This window comes from Drosophila miranda, chromosome XR (genome assembly GCF_003369915.1).
Source record: "Drosophila miranda strain MSH22 chromosome XR, D.miranda_PacBio2.1, whole genome shotgun sequence".
NCBI classification, from domain to species: domain Eukaryota; kingdom Metazoa; phylum Arthropoda; class Insecta; order Diptera; family Drosophilidae; genus Drosophila; species Drosophila miranda.
In genome coordinates, this window is record NC_046674.1 from 22,908,302 (window position 1) to 22,923,696 (window position 15,395).

Here is a 15,395-nt window from a genome sequence, read left to right on the forward strand (position 1 = left end):
TATTTCTCGCTTATCAAGTATCCGCCCGAGTGCCCCCGACAAATGTGGCCCAATTAATTGGAACTTTAAACAAATGACCACGAAAAACCAACCCCCTGGAAACAGCGGAAGGATGAGGGTCGAGGTCGGTCTTGAGGTTGGGACAGGGACAAGAACAGGGGCAGGGGAAGGGGCAGAGGCAGGGCTAGGCAATGGGCAATGGGCAATGGCTTTTATTGTACGAGTATTTCATCGCATGTCAAATGCATATTTTACCATTAAGCTCCCTTCGTTGCTGTCCTTTCGCTGGATGGCGGTTGGATCGTTATTGTTGGACGCTACTTGGCGCAGTTGTTAACGAAAACGGATTTCGGAAACCCGGAAGACCCGATACGGATGGAACTGCACGGGGAGTGAATACTATTGAGAAGTGGACAGGAGTGTGTCCGGCAAACCCACGAAACGTGGTGGCATCTTCACGTTCACGTTCACATGTTGATGGGAATGGGCCAACACTCTTGCACACAGCTTTTTGTCGCCACTCTTGAATTTGACGTTTTTTACGCTAGTTGGCCCCCCTGCAACCCTTGGTGTCCCCTCTTCCGCCTTTCGTCTTTCGTCTTGACTATTGATTTTTACTTGGAAATAAATTGGTTTCGTTTGTCTGTTCAGTGTAGTTGTTGGTCATTGGCACGCCCCATGCCCCATGCCCCACGCCCCACGCCCCATGCCCCATACCATTTCCTTGAAATCCTGAAATCCACCGCTGGCCAGATATCCCACTCTTTGTGTTTGTCCAAAAGTTTTCCTTTGCAATTATTGTTTGAAATAATTTTTCATTTTGTCGACTGTGCACTGCCCCTCCTTCTCCGGTTACTCCGATCGCCACGTCGGACCGACACACCATCCGACTATCCGACTGACTATCGCAAATGGCCGGAACTATTGTTATTAATACAGCCAGTGAACGCTTTTTCCATCTACTTCTTTTCGTTTTTCTTTTTCTTTGGAAAGCGGAGTGCGAGAAAAATTGCACATTGAATGAAAAGTGAGCCGGACGGAGCGGAGCGGAGCGGCCATTAAAGTCTTTGGGGGCGGGGGAGGCCCAGAAGTATTTTTAAAGATATTTAATTTCCAGGGAACCATTATTAATAAAACTGTTCCAGCACTCGGCCAGTGCTCGTTCTCAGTTTGTCTTAATTGAAATGCTCGTCTCTTCCGGATAGTGCCACTTGTTCGGGACCGGGTCTGGGTTTGGGTTTGGGTCTGGGTCTGGGTCTGGGGCTGGGGCGGGGCCACTCAGGATCCGCTCCGTGTCATTTTCGAGCACTAGCTCGCATATTTTGGCAGCTACGTGACACATGCCGTGACCATGTTCCGAGGCCCGCAAACAAAGTAATTTTTCCACTTTGTTCGCCGTTGTTCGGGGCTGCTTAAGTATGGACATGTGGCTGTTGGACCCACCCCTGCTCCCGCTCCCTTTCCCAATCCCTTTCCCGCTCCCGGCAAATAGAAAGGTAGCCCGAACACTCCATAAATGTATTTACATTGAAATGGCCACAAAAGGGTAGTTCTATCTGTCTATCCTGGGTGTGGGGAGTCGGGAGTCAGGACTCGGGAACTCGGGGACTCGGGGACTCGGGATTGGGGAACTGGAGCCACACAGGGAGCCGAATGCGCTACAGTTGGTTGAGTTATGGGCAAATAAACGACGAGCGCAGAAGCTAATTTTGTGCATAGTTTATACGCTCTATAAAAATAAATTGCACGGTTACTGAGCTTAGGGTTATTGCCCCATTTATTTGATGCTGTTATATATGGGCCATATCCCCGGGCAGGGCACGGGGCTATCAAGCCATGTTCTTGAAAGGCTTTGTAGTTGTTGCGTGGCCGTTGTGTGGATTCCAGCTGATTCGTTATTAAATAATGCACAAAACTGGGACACTATTGGTTTTCACAGATGACAGCTTTTAAATGCAACTTGTTTCAACAATTCAAGATCCGATGGATTCCCTCGTCTGCAAAACCGAGCAGACTGGAAGTAATACACTGCTTCTGGGCCCTAAATTGCCACTGCAAACATCAGGACCCAAAGGGTCTACAAAAGAGGAGCCACATTCTTACAACGCATTTATAATTAGATTTTAAACAAAATGTAAATGAAAATTATACATAAAAGTTTTTGATTACGCAGCAGCAGCTTTGTGTTGTCGTCAGCAACCCGGAGCCTGAAACACCTGTGTTAAGTGGCGACCGCAGTGGCCACACGGATCCACTGTCACGGGCGGAACCACAGCCCGCACAGAAGAACGGGGTGTTCTGTGGCCATGAAAATTTACATAAATGTTGGCAAAGAAGGGACCGATATAAAAGCCAAAAATCGTGCTGAAATAAGTATCAACACGCGTATCTTAATTTTAGTAAGTCGAATTTTATAGCACCTTGTACATTGCTCGTTACGTTACCTCTCCGTGCCACCCCAATCCTTTTAATTAACTACTCATATCCGGCGAGGAGCGTGCCTAATTGATATGGGGATATGGGGACTCGTAGTTGTCTACGTCCTGTGTTGCCCCAAATTCACGCACGCTTCAATGGAGCTATGTGCGTGTCGTATGGGAGGTCTCTGTCAGGGTCTTCTGCCGAGTGTGTGCCTCCAAGTGTCTTAATGAATTTCCATTTCCAGCGACAGGCAGGCACTCATCGAATTCCCGGCGATGAAATCGCAGTCGAAGCAAAAATTAACGTGCCTCATGTCAAATGTTAATGAGAAGCCAGCCACGCAACCATCTCTGCTCCCTTTGCACACTGCCACCAGTCTGTGATTCGAGGTCTTCAATTTGGCAGGGCATGCGTTTGGGAATACTCGTATTCTATGGGTACTTTCGTTTGACTTTCCGCCTCCGAAAATTGTGTGTCTTTGGGCTGCTAATATGCGCGGAAGAGCGGAGACGGCTGAGCACAGAGTGGCGGAAATCTCGGCTCATCCGCTGTAAACATGAATGTTGGTTTATTTCCGACACGGGCAGAAGAAGATTGATTGCGAAGATGCTTGTCTGAGTTGGAGTCGGAGTTGGATGTGAGTCCATAAGGGCTGTTCCATTGCTGCTGCTCCATTTTATGCATATGTATCTCGAAAATTGTAACTCCATCGGTTGTCTTACTGAAACTTCCCTGCAATCCCACTGCTCTGATCAATTTGAGCTAAAAGCATGTTCAAGCTCAAGAGATTCGAACCACTGTACCATTGTGCTTGGCTCTATTGTATCCGGACGCTGGCTCTGGCGCGCACTCATCCAAAATAGTGCTCATATTAAATATTCAATATTCGGGCTCGAGACGCACAGTGCTGGGCTTTGTCTATGGAGTCCGGACCGAGCGATTTCGGCTGCTGCTGGCTTAGGCCTTTATAAGCGCACTAATTAGGTTTCGCCTTGGCGCGAATTGGATTGGGCAAATCATGGAAATTAACACCAGCTGATGCTTATCGGGGGGGCAGCTTACGCTCGTTTACTTTGATGGAATGTGGGACATGTGGGGAATACGTTATCCGGGTGACACTTAGGCAAACTTAAGACTACGAGGGGAGACCAGATCTACAGCTGCTGGGCACGCACAGCGCGATCGGCGAGCTCCTCGGGCGTGGGGTGCTCCTGAATGTAGCGGATGGACTGCAGGATGGCTTCTGGGATGGGTGGAGGGGTGGGCAGCAGCTCCGACTGCGGGCGGAAGCCATTCTCGTCGGCCTCATAGGTAACCTGGACGGGAATACCCTCGGGCGAGATGTAGGAGTAGGAGCCGCGGGCTCCAATGCCGCCCTGGCCCTGCTCGCCAAAGGCAATGCCACTGGCCTGCTCTACACTGTAGCCGTATGATCCGTCCGTATCCGCGTTGGACAGGAACTTCGTAATGGTATCATCGTTGATGGGGGCGGCCAGGGCGCATCCCAAAAGTGCGGCAAGGAGCAGCTGTCGGAAGGGAAGGAAGCAAGGAAGTCAATTAAATCGTTCGCTAGTCGGAGGGGAGGCGGTGGCGGAGCCAGACTCTGTTATCCACTTACGAGCTTGTACATGATGTGGCTGGGCTGGGGAATCTGAGGTTACTACTGTGCCACTCGACCGTCCATTTACTATTTATACTGCTCGGATAGACAAAGCTCTCCACAAAGCGTCGGCACTGCAGACTCCGAGTATTTAAATAAGCCGAGTTGCAGACTGACCCATATTTCGGCGATCAAACAGCTTTTGGCCACACGCTTCGAGCCATTAATGGAAGTGGCGCTTAAAGGTATTGTGAATGCTGCACACTCTTTCAACGTTTTAAGATTGGTATATCTAATGAAACACCAATTCAACAACATTGGTTATATATTATAGACAAAATTACAGAGTTGTCTCCTTCTCAGGGAGGGCTTCTAGCTTCTGGCTCTTAATTTTGTATTGTAAATGAATCCCAGTTGGAATCCAGTTGATAAAGTGGGCATACCTTGCATACCCTGAAAAGCTAAGATGGAGCTGATGAAACAACCTCAATGCATCAAAATCAAATATAGCGCCCGAAAAAACACAACAATCCGCATCGATATTAACGACAACAAGCGGAGACACCAACAGCAATAGCAACAATTTGTTAATTTAATCAACACAACAATAATACTCGAATTTAAAGTTGCAACATTTCTCATCCGAGTCCAAGTCCGAGTCTGAGACGCGAAGCGCCATCGATGATTTGCATAATACAGATACTGGAATACAATGGCAGTAAAAAAGAAAAGCGCGCCTTTATGAACTTTAAATTGAATTTCCCCAACATTTTGTTTAAAGGGAAACCTCAGCAGAGAGACACTCGAACCGAGATGCATGCTGGCTGGCTGGCAGCTGGGACCCGAAGGGAACTGGTAGCTCAAGGCCCGGCCATATGCTGGGCTCTGGAGCTGAAGCTGGAGCCGGAGCTGGAGCTGGAGCAGAGGCATTCATAGTATAAACAACAATATTAAATTGTATTTTTCTTTTATTACATTATTATTATCTCTGGCAATAAATGTCAACGTCAGCCGAGCCGACAACGGACACGGACACGGACACGGACACAGACACGGACACGCAGGCGAGCGGCCCAGGAGCATGTTGATGTTCATGTTCATGTGGATGTGGATGTATGTGGGGTCTATACTACGTAAACATATATACATTGTGTGTGTGTGTGTGTGGAGTGAATGTGCTTCGAGGATGTAGTTCAGCTGATGTTCTTTCTGGTGCTGGTGATGGTGCTGGTATTGGTGTTGGTATTGGATGCTGGTGCTGTTTGCTGGATGCTGGTGCTGTTTGCTGGATGCTTTGACTATGCAAACAGACATGACATGACATCTCGCACACACACACACACACACACTAGAGCCAACCGATGGACAAGATGAATGGGAGCCCAGGGCTGGGCACGAGCTGGGGGCGAGAATAACTTAAATCTTCCTCTCGTAGGGAAGACCAGAAGCTGCTGCCGGCGCTGAGGCCGGAGCTAGCAGAGAGCCCACTGGCAGCTGCTGCGACTGTCCCTGCTGCAGATACTGTTTGCCCTGCTCGGCGCCATGACCATGGCCGTGACCGTGGTGGTCGTGTTGGTCGTGGTGCTCGTACTCCTCGTTCTCCTCTGGGTGGTTGCGGATCCACTCCAGCGACTTGAGAATGGCCTCCGGGATGGGTGGTGGCGTGGGCAGGTGCTCGCCCTGCGGCTGAAAGCCATTCTCGTCGGCCGTATAGGTCAGCTGGATGAGCTGGCCCTCGGGGCTGTAGTACTGAGAGGAGCCGGAGGCGTAGTAGCCGCCCACTCCCTGCTCCTGCTGGGCAATGCCGTTGGTCGTCTCGAACTGGTAGTTGTAGCTGCCATCCTCCTGCTTCAGCTCGTTGACAAAGCTGCGGATCTCGGCGTGGGCATCGGCCGAGTCCGAGGGGAGGGCCAGCACTCGCACTCCGGCCATCAGGACGGATGCTGCAGCAACAAGAACGACAACGTGCTGCCAGAGCAAAATGATGATGGGTTAAGTGTACTCCGGAGGATGAAGGATATTCTCTTGACTTACGATCTTCGACATTTTCGCCTGGCTTAGGTTGAGATTTGGTTTATGGTTTATTGTTGTTTTAACCCTAAGAGCTAAGCTATGTTTGATGCCTCGGTGCCCTCGACCTGCCGCTTATATAGCCTGGAAATGGTAAATCGGATTTTATCTGCCACGAAAGTGAGGAAAGTGAGAAAAGTGAGTGTGTGCAACCATTAGAGATGATATGATGATGATGATGGGGTTCCATCAACACATCTCAGAGCCAGCTATACACTCTGTTCACTTTTGGAGTTTTTAGCCGAGAGCCAGCAACGGTTGCAACGCCAATTATCTCTGCTCGGATCGGCTCTAGGTGGCTGGGCAAAGGCAATCAGCCACCATTTCCATTTTGATTTTCATTAATGCCTCGCTGAGTGAAAACGAAACCAACAACTCTGACCTGTCCGGTCACTGCTGGGCCCGTCCACTGCTGGTCCACTGCTGGTCCACTGCGGTTCAAGAAACTCTTTCGACTGCTCTCCGCTGCCGGCACTTGATTAATTAAGTGTTTGAGTTAATTCATTAATTATTTATGAATAACTACGCTGTATATCTGCTTCTGCATCGGTATCTGTATCTGTTTCTGGCATACATATCCCCTATACATGTAACACGAGCTGCGGGATGAGCCACTCGCTTCGCATTTACGAACTCCGTAATGTGTTCCGAGGTTCCCAAACATTTATTATGCTATAGAGCGTGGCACAATAGGAGCGGATCGAGATAAGTGTCTGCAATAATGAGATATGGACTCCCTCCCTATGGACTATGCGAGTGGATGTGGGTGGGTGCGAGAGGCGTGAAATGTCTGATGGAACATCTACCCTCAAGCAAATTGTTGCTAATTTCCAACCGACCGCCGCTTCACTTCCCTCAAATTCGAGTTCATTGAGCAGGTATGCCCACAGACAAAGCTCATTTCAATTTCACTTTCAGTTCGAGGAAAATGCCATGCGAATTCTGCCATCTTTGGATTGGTCATGTAGGTCATGGATACAAATCTGCCATGATGCCTGCCGAAGGATTTATATTTCGGGCATTCTGCAAGCGAGTTTCAAATCGCAACTGAATCAATTCGATAAATTAATTCAATTGCAAACTGACTTTAATTTATATTCGACGATGCAAGGATAATGACTAAAACACTTCTAGATTAAATGCCAATCATTGTTTCAACATAAGAAATCAATTTTAGTGCCTCTTTTAAATAGATTCCTATTCCTTTTAGAGACTTGGAATGAATGTCTCGTCGCAGTGTTATTCGATCAGCCAGCAATAAATGCAAATCCGAATGAGGCGCCCATAAAACATAATTTGCTCGAAGCTGCTTTGAATTGTTCAAAGCTTTTATTGCATTGCCCACGAGTCAAATCAATTAGTATTACCATTCCATCGCAAATGAATGGCCAAAGATCTGAAACAGTGGAGATAGCCCCGATTGGGGGGCGGGACGGACTTGAAACATGCAAATTGAATCAAGTTTGGATTAAAAATCCATCAGCTGCGAAGATTGGCCAAACCAGAAATGAATGCACGTGTGCGACGATGTACATACATAAATTAAATGATGGAGTCGAAGTAATTGAGTTATTCAATAAAGCCCTGTGCTAATTTAAATTGGGCCTGCAAGTGCGGGTGGCTAAAATCCCCGGTCTGTCCGGTCAGACAGGCCGAGCCAAACCGAACCGAACTGAATCGAAATGAAAGTTGCAACTACTGGTACAAACAATTAGTGAACACACATTTCGTCTCTATCAATCGAAGGTCGTTGCCGAAAGATTTTCGAAAGTCGTTGACTTTGTTTCGTCGTCTATCAATAAAACCCCCCAAGGGACCGACCTTCCACGCCCAACGCCGACGCCACCGCCAAGCCAACGCCCAAGCCCAAGCCCAACGCTCTCTGGTTGAGATCTGAGACGGTTACATCGGGAGCTGCCTGTGGATGGGAACACGAGACGAGACTAGACGAGACGAGATGACTAACTAATGAATGGAGCTCCATAAATAGACCATAAACGTGGCCAACGAGTCTGCAGACGCGGTCTGCAAAGGGAAATCCACTTTTATGTCTGCGGAAAAAGGGCGAGATGTTGACAATATTTTAATTAATTAAATTTGCCAAATGTCTCAGTTGAGCGAATACGAATGTAGAGCAGTAACAAACATTCAAATGGCAATCGCTGACCTGCCCGAATCTCTGGCGACAGTGAAGCCTGACTGCGCGTGGTCGTATAATACATATAAAGACCTGAAGGCGGATATCTGAAGGTATCTGCCCTGTTGGTACGCCTGGGTGACCTTCAGCTTCAGCGGGACTGAACCGGACTGGACGGCAATTGTCGCTGCCACCGAATGTGGGTCAATTAATGTGGAGCAGGTGAGCGTGAGGAGCCTGGACGTCCCGTCCAAAGGGTCGGCTCGGCTCGGCTCGCCTCGCCTCTTCCTCTTCAACGCACTCTTCAGCAAGTACTCTTTTCGCTAGTCCCTTGTCCAGGTTAATGCGCGTGAAGATGGATTGATGCCCTAATGGATGCAGGAGGCGGATGGGACGAGGAAGGTCGAGAGGCCGGGGCAGTGGCAGTGCCAGTGCCAGTGGCAGAGGCGGGCGGTTTACTAAGTACAGCGGAAGCGGCTTAAGGCGCAAGGAAATGCCATCGAAACGTAACAACTTTTGCTTTCATTTAAAGCCGCCCAAGCGGCAGGCACCGGACAATTGTGCCGGGCGACCAACAAAAAAAAACCGAATTGCCGCACAGCCGGTTTCGAGCACAAAGCCAAAAGTAACACCGAAAAGGCCAACAAAACAGAGAGCAGAAAAAAGCAGATAATTCCGATGCTCCTGCTGCTGCTGATGCTGATGCCGATGCTGCCAGCACATTCACTTTCCTTCAGGCCATGTCCCAGTGCCAGTGCCAGTTCCATTTTCAGTCCCAGCTCCAGTCTGGGTATGGGTCCCAGCCTGTTGCCAACCAACCCATGTATTTATAAAATGCGAACACAAATCTTATAAGCGAAACAGCATGCGCTCTTCTCTTGTTGCTGTCGATGATTTTGTTTCTGCCTTTTGGGCGCATTACTTAGTGATGGAAAGGCCTCAACAGGAGCTTTGATGAGAGCTTAAAGAAAAAAGGTTGACAATGGGATCATTCATTCCAAAAAACTCTGTGCTTCAGATACAAATTCGAAGAAAGAAAACAAAAGAGTTTAATGGAGTGATGATATATTGCCAAGTAATAAGATTAGGATTAACCTTGAATAGAAAAAATAACACATTTTAATGTATTAGGGACTTACATTTTAATCCATTTTGTATGAACAATAAAAAAGGACATCTATGTATAAGTATTATTATTATGACTGCAATCAACGAAAGGATCACGATCATTCGAACCTCTGTGGAAGCTAGAATTTTTATAATTTAAATTCAGGATAAGGTAGGATTTTTAGAGGCCATAGCACAGAGAAGGGCACGATGAAAGCCACGCAGTTTTCTAGATGGAACCTTCCTAGTTTATATTTATATTCACTAGTTATTCGTCCACACATCCTGAGCTACGTGAGCCATGCGAGTCACGTGAGGCACGCCAACGCTGCCACATCTCGAGTTTTCCTATCAAAACTTAATACAAACTTGCCCGCTCCCCTCGCCTCGTAAAATGCCTTAGTTTCGGACATCATCAGCCAGTGCTCCAATGTTGGCCGTGGCAAGGTCGTTCGTCTGCTGCAAAGTTGAGGTTGCGGCGAGGCAGGTTATGGCTGAGGGGACCTTTGGCTGCGCTTCTTCTTCGTGGTGCCTTCCCTTTTCAGTTTTGGGGTGCCATGGATGATTTTGTAATAAATGAATGCGTTGACCTACCATGTGAGATTCTTAATCGATTTTCCCGATTCGCCAAACGATTTATTATAAAGTTTCGCATATGATTTTGGAGAAAGGTCTTGCGGGTTTCCCTGCTACATTAATAAATGACCGGTCCCTGAACCCAGACAGCTGGGACATTTGTTCAAGGACTAAACCTAAACCAATCTCCTCTCCACTTTTAAACAATTTGTCTGCTCGCGCACGAAAGCATTTTAAATCTGGTAGGAGGTACTCTTTATTTCCCAATCGAACGAAATCGAAATGCAGTATTTGGCCAACTCCGCTATAAATTGTGCTAAGTGCCCCACAAAAGCCAACTATTCAGTTCGGAAAGGTGCTAATGAAATGTTATCCCCTACACAGCCGCAACCACAGAACTCGGAATTGATTAACCGGCGAAAAGTCGACAGCAGCTGAAACCAAAGGAAGCACCGAAATTTATGAGCGCTCTGCCAAAAACCAATCACCAAAAAGATATGTAGCGACGGAAGAGAAGAGTCGGACCTGGCTCTGGCTCTTGGTCTGGGTCTGGGTCTGGGTCTGGGTCGGGGTATGGCTGGGAGGGCAGTTCATGTTCAATGCTGAAAATTATAAAAGTTGTTGTTGCCGTAGGTCGCCGAGTGCCAGCTTTGAGGTGCGTTGCCAGGCCCGAAATCATTGGCGTGCCAAAACGCTATAAATGCGCCGCCAGACCAATTCAGTCACATTCATTCTCGTTGCGAGTTCCAAGTGACAACAAGTCAGCCAGTTCAGTCCCACCACATCCAAAATGAACAAATTTGTAAGTGGAGTTCCAAAGTGGAGGAGCGTCAGAGGCCATCGCCATCCTAACCACCTCTCTTCCCACCAGCTCATCCTAATCGTTGCCACTCTGGCCCTTGCCTGCGCCCAAGCACGTCCAGACGCCTACGACGCGGCTGCCGAGACCCGGGAATACAAGAGCGACCTGAAGGAGGACGGCAGCTACAACTACCAGTACCAGACCTCCAACGGCATTGCCGGCCAGGAGTCGGGAGTTGGCGGATACTATGCCAGCGGCTCCTCCGCATACTACGCCCCCGACGGCCAGCTGGTCCAGCTGACCTACACGGCCGATGAGAACGGCTACCACCCCGTCGGTGCCCATCTCCCCACGCCTCCCCCAATCCCCGCTGCCATCCTGAAGTCCCTCGAATACATTCGCACGCATCCCCACCAGGAGCAGCGTCAGGGCCAGGGACGCTTCTAAGTGAAGTTCCATCTCGATTGGCGTGGAGAGTGCCAGCGAGGAAATGTTGTATGTACGTTATTCGAGTTAGTTTTAGGACATTTGAAAATAAATATCGCTTGAGATAGCAAACACTTCCAAAAACATATGGTAATCATTAACGATTTAATATCCTAAAATTGAGGACCTCCAACTCTCGAAAAAATAGTTACTAATATCTAGACGTTCATCACACATTTAACAGACTCAACTCGACTCGACGGTTCCTTGTAATCACAATGTACAAAGTCGATGTCAAAATGTAAAAATGGGCTTACAAATTAGTTGAAATTTGAAAAAATAGCGTCGTTTTCGTCGACCGGTATTTTATGTTGGGTCGTCGTGGTAACGACCGACATGGCCGTAGTTCATTTGGGCATTGCGATGAATTATAGCTTGCAGCAGAAACGCCTGGACTATGTTGCCTCAATGGCAAATTGAAACTGAAAACTACAGACTCTGCCGCCTGAGCCATTGCTTTCATTATTACATCAGAGTCGAAGCATTTTCTTGGCAAATATCCAGTCATACAATCAATTTTTGCAATTGACTTCATTCGGTATTGAAAATCAGACTAAGCATTCAGGGCACAGGAACAGAGAAGGATCGAGACCGATAGACCGATGAAAAGCCCCCTCTGTTTAAATAGTTCAACGACTTGAGGTAAATGGCGGAAAATATTACTGATTGTCAATTCTTTTTGTAGATCCGTGCCATCTTTCCTCTGAACTTCAAAAAACCCCCGATATTTTTGGAATATTGAAATACCCCCTTGGCTTACAATAGGTTAATCGTTCTCCGTCAAGGATTGGAGATCATATTCCTCGATTTTGATATTCCGTGGAATATTACTAGCTAGATAGATCTTTCAACCCTGCTCACATAATTTTATTCAATTAATGAACTTTATTTCTACTTAATTGGCTTATTTGCTTTTATTGGATTTTGACTAAAATAAGGTTTAAGCAAAAAAGTTCAACAAAAAAACAGTCGCAATATTGTCGCGTCAATGCTGCTTTCAACCGGAGTATGGGTATTTGTATACCCAATTTCGATAATTTTATATAAAGATACTGTTTTCCAAACTGTTTTTAAACGTAATTAATAAAGAAATTTTCTCAAATTGATATGTCTTAGACGTATTCATGCATTTGATAAGTTTCCTGTATATAAATCCTGATCCCGAAACTCATTCTTGCCCTCTGTAAGAAGACCACTAATTGCAAAATATCGTTAAAATTTCTTTAAAACAGAGACTAAATAGTTTCTGCATTAATTAGAGCCTGGGATGACAAACATTGCGGCAATTCTATAATATCCTCTTCCCTAGAGTATGCAGAATGCTGCCCATGTTGCGGGAAATTCTGCTTGTTTTCAAACTTAGGCGCCAAATAGAAATTGTTTGAAAATGAATGAGCGAAAGGCAATCCATTGAAATAAATGATGCACGGAAGCACGTGCTTGGGCGTGTCCTGTTTGGGTGCTTGAGCCACTGCCTACAGTCGTTGTTCATGTCACTACTCCCGCCACTTAAAATTATCTGGCCGCTTATTTTGACGCTCTCCGCTGACAGTGATCCTCTCCAGTACACAAATCTCCCCAAAGCAGCAATGCGTGATCACCTGCGAGATGTGCATGGACGCAAGGGTTTTTCTGTAGAGAGGGAACAGGAGATTACACGTGTCCAGAGGTGTCCAATATGGTTGTTTACTTGTTCTTTCCATTGATGTCTATAACTTCGATACGCATGATAACTGTTGGTCCAGGGTCAGCGCCGTGACTCCTTCCAGCTTGTAGGCAGCGCAAAACGCCCATTGCCATCGACTGAATGATGGGATAATGGCCTGATGACTGCCGACATCTGTCCAGAAGAGCAGACGCCTCGTCTTCATGGCATACACGGCAATGTTGCGAGGCTTCTGCGAGTTCGGAAACGTTTTAGAACACAGCTCAATAGGGAGAGAGAGCTTCACCTGGGCACGGATATTCTTGCCGGACACCGGCAGCGGCACATTCGGTCAGTCTGTCATAGTTGGGGGGATGCAGGCACGTCCTTGGCGACATCTGCGTGATTGGCCAGGGCAGCGCCGGCTCCACCGAAACCAGGCAAAACATTGACTGATCGGCTGGCTTTAGGACGATGGTGTTGCCGGTAGCCAGTGTGGGCCCGAGTTTCCAGGCCAGTTTCAGTGTGCTCTGGTGTGCTCTGTGGTCGGATTAATGGTTTGAAATGTTTTGCCCGATTTGCTCTTGTGCCACTTACTTGTTGATGAACAGTCCGTGTAGAGCACCTCCGGGGTGGTCTGGGGGCTGAGGCAGGGCGGAGAGTGGGCCACAGCTGCGGCAAAGGGCGCCGCCGGTCTTTTTGGCTTCGCAACTGCAGACTCTGTGGCTCGACTTTAACTGTAAATGCGAAGAATGTGGAAAGCACGGAATAGCCGTGGAACAGCGTTTGTTTTTGGGAGTGCCCTGTGACATCAGGACTTACTGTCATTTGAAGCCACTGTAGGCAGACGCACAAGGCACTTTTGCTCATACAACAGTAGCATAAACAAATGAGTACCGTTCCAATTGCTCAATTCTTTATTCCGTCGAATATTACTAGCTATATTGAACATTTAGCCATGCCCACATAGTTTTATACGATTAATGAATCATTTTTCTACTTAACTGGCTTACTCTAAGTACTTGCTTTTATTGGATTTTGCGTAAAAAAAGGTGTTAGCGAAAATGGTCAAACAAATGAAATGTAATAAAACGTAAGAGAAAAATCGGTCCAATTGTTCAATTTCTTTATTCCGTTGAATAATGCTGTCTAACTAAAACATTTATTTTTGCCACATAATTTTAGGCCGTTGATGAATAAATGTTCTACCTGATTGAGTACTTCTCAGTACTCTCTTTTATTGTATAGTGTAGAAAACAAGGTTAAAACAAAAAAGGTCAACAAAAAAACAGTGGCAACGTAGTGAGTATGGAATGTAAAGTAAGGGAGTATGAATGTCACGCCAACCGGAGCTTGGGCTCAGCTATACCCTATTTCGTCAATATATTCGAAGAAACTGTTTTTCCAACCTGTTTAAAAACGCAATTAATATAGAAATGATCTCAGATTGTTATGTTTTGGACATATTAAGGCATATTATTAGGGTCTTGTAAATATATCTCGATCTCGATACCCATTCTTGGTTTCTGTAAGAAGACCATAACCTTCAAAATATCGTTGAAATACCTTTTCAACAGAGACTGAATATTTTTGGACTTTATTGGTGCATTAGATGACAAACACTCTTTTAGTTCTATAACATCCATTTCCCCAGGGTATGCAAAATGTTGCTCGATACGCGAAATGTTGTGGAACAGTGCTGCTCGATTTCACGGCACATGAGTCTGGCCCATAAAAATTATGGTTGCCAGCAACATAAAACGTAAGTAAAACGTAACTAAATCCAATTGAGATGGCAGTGCTTCGATAAATGCTTACCGATGTTTTTGCCGATGCTTACCGATGTTTTCCGGTGTTTTTGCTGGTTTTGCAAAACATCGATCGTTAATTTCAAATCATTGCGCACTCGTCGTCTGTAAGCAGCAAACACAAACAAGTTTAATTTTTCCGTTTTATAATCAAATGGGAAAGTTTTGAAACATCGGTCATACATCGATGCATCGAAGAATAAATCCGATGTATCAATCCAACATCGATGTGTGATTTTGACAACATCGATGGACATCGACATCGATCATTCAAACTTACCGCGGTGTGACCGCGGATTTATTGATAAAATATACCGTAAGACCTTCCGAAATATAACGAAACATACCGACTCATTAAAAAAAAAACCGTAAATATACTGACGAATTCAAGTTCTATTTTACATATTCCTGGTTTTTGATCTTCCGTCGAATATTACTAGCTAGATAGATCGCTCAGCCGTGATCACATAATTTAATCAAATCAATGAATTAATGTTTTACTTGACTGGCTTAATTTAAATAATTGCTTTTATTGGATTTCTATATAACGTAGAAAATGAAATTTAATAGATTGATGAAATTGACAAAATATACCATTATATACCGATATACCGTAAATATACCGTCGGGTCAATTTTGACCTGAAAAAATACCGAAAAGTATTAAAAATAGCGTAAGCGGTCACCCTGCTTAACATGCTACTGGATTCACTGCGGCGGGATCCCGCGCAAGCTTGCCGTTAC

At 46.2% G+C, this 15,395-nt stretch overlaps 3 protein-coding genes across 3 annotated transcripts; 1 reads left to right on the forward strand and 2 right to left on the reverse strand.

Moving 5' to 3' along the window:
• Window positions 1-3,538: 3,538 nt before the first annotated feature.
• LOC108150858 (pupal cuticle protein Edg-78E) lies at window positions 3,539-4,051 on the reverse strand. The gene is made up of 2 exons (XM_017279161.2): window positions 4,040-4,051; window positions 3,539-3,947 (listed from the first exon to the last, which is right to left on the reverse strand). Exons 1-2 carry the CDS (start codon window positions 4,049-4,051, stop codon window positions 3,576-3,578), a joined length of 384 nt encoding a protein of 127 aa, XP_017134650.1. The 3' UTR covers window positions 3,539-3,575.
• Window positions 4,052-5,437: 1,386 nt separating this feature from the next.
• Window positions 5,438-6,067, reverse strand: LOC108150857 (pupal cuticle protein Edg-78E). Its single transcript, XM_017279160.1, has 2 exons — window positions 6,056-6,067; window positions 5,438-5,989 (listed from the first exon to the last, which is right to left on the reverse strand). Exons 1-2 carry the CDS (start codon window positions 6,065-6,067, stop codon window positions 5,438-5,440), a joined length of 564 nt encoding a protein of 187 aa, XP_017134649.1.
• Window positions 6,068-10,628: 4,561 nt separating this feature from the next.
• LOC108150882 (pupal cuticle protein Edg-78E) lies at window positions 10,629-11,285 on the forward strand. The gene is made up of 2 exons (XM_017279190.2): window positions 10,629-10,713; window positions 10,783-11,285. Exons 1-2 carry the CDS (start codon window positions 10,702-10,704, stop codon window positions 11,158-11,160), a joined length of 390 nt encoding a protein of 129 aa, XP_017134679.1. The 5' UTR covers window positions 10,629-10,701; the 3' UTR covers window positions 11,161-11,285.
• Window positions 11,286-15,395: the final 4,110 nt, after the last annotated feature.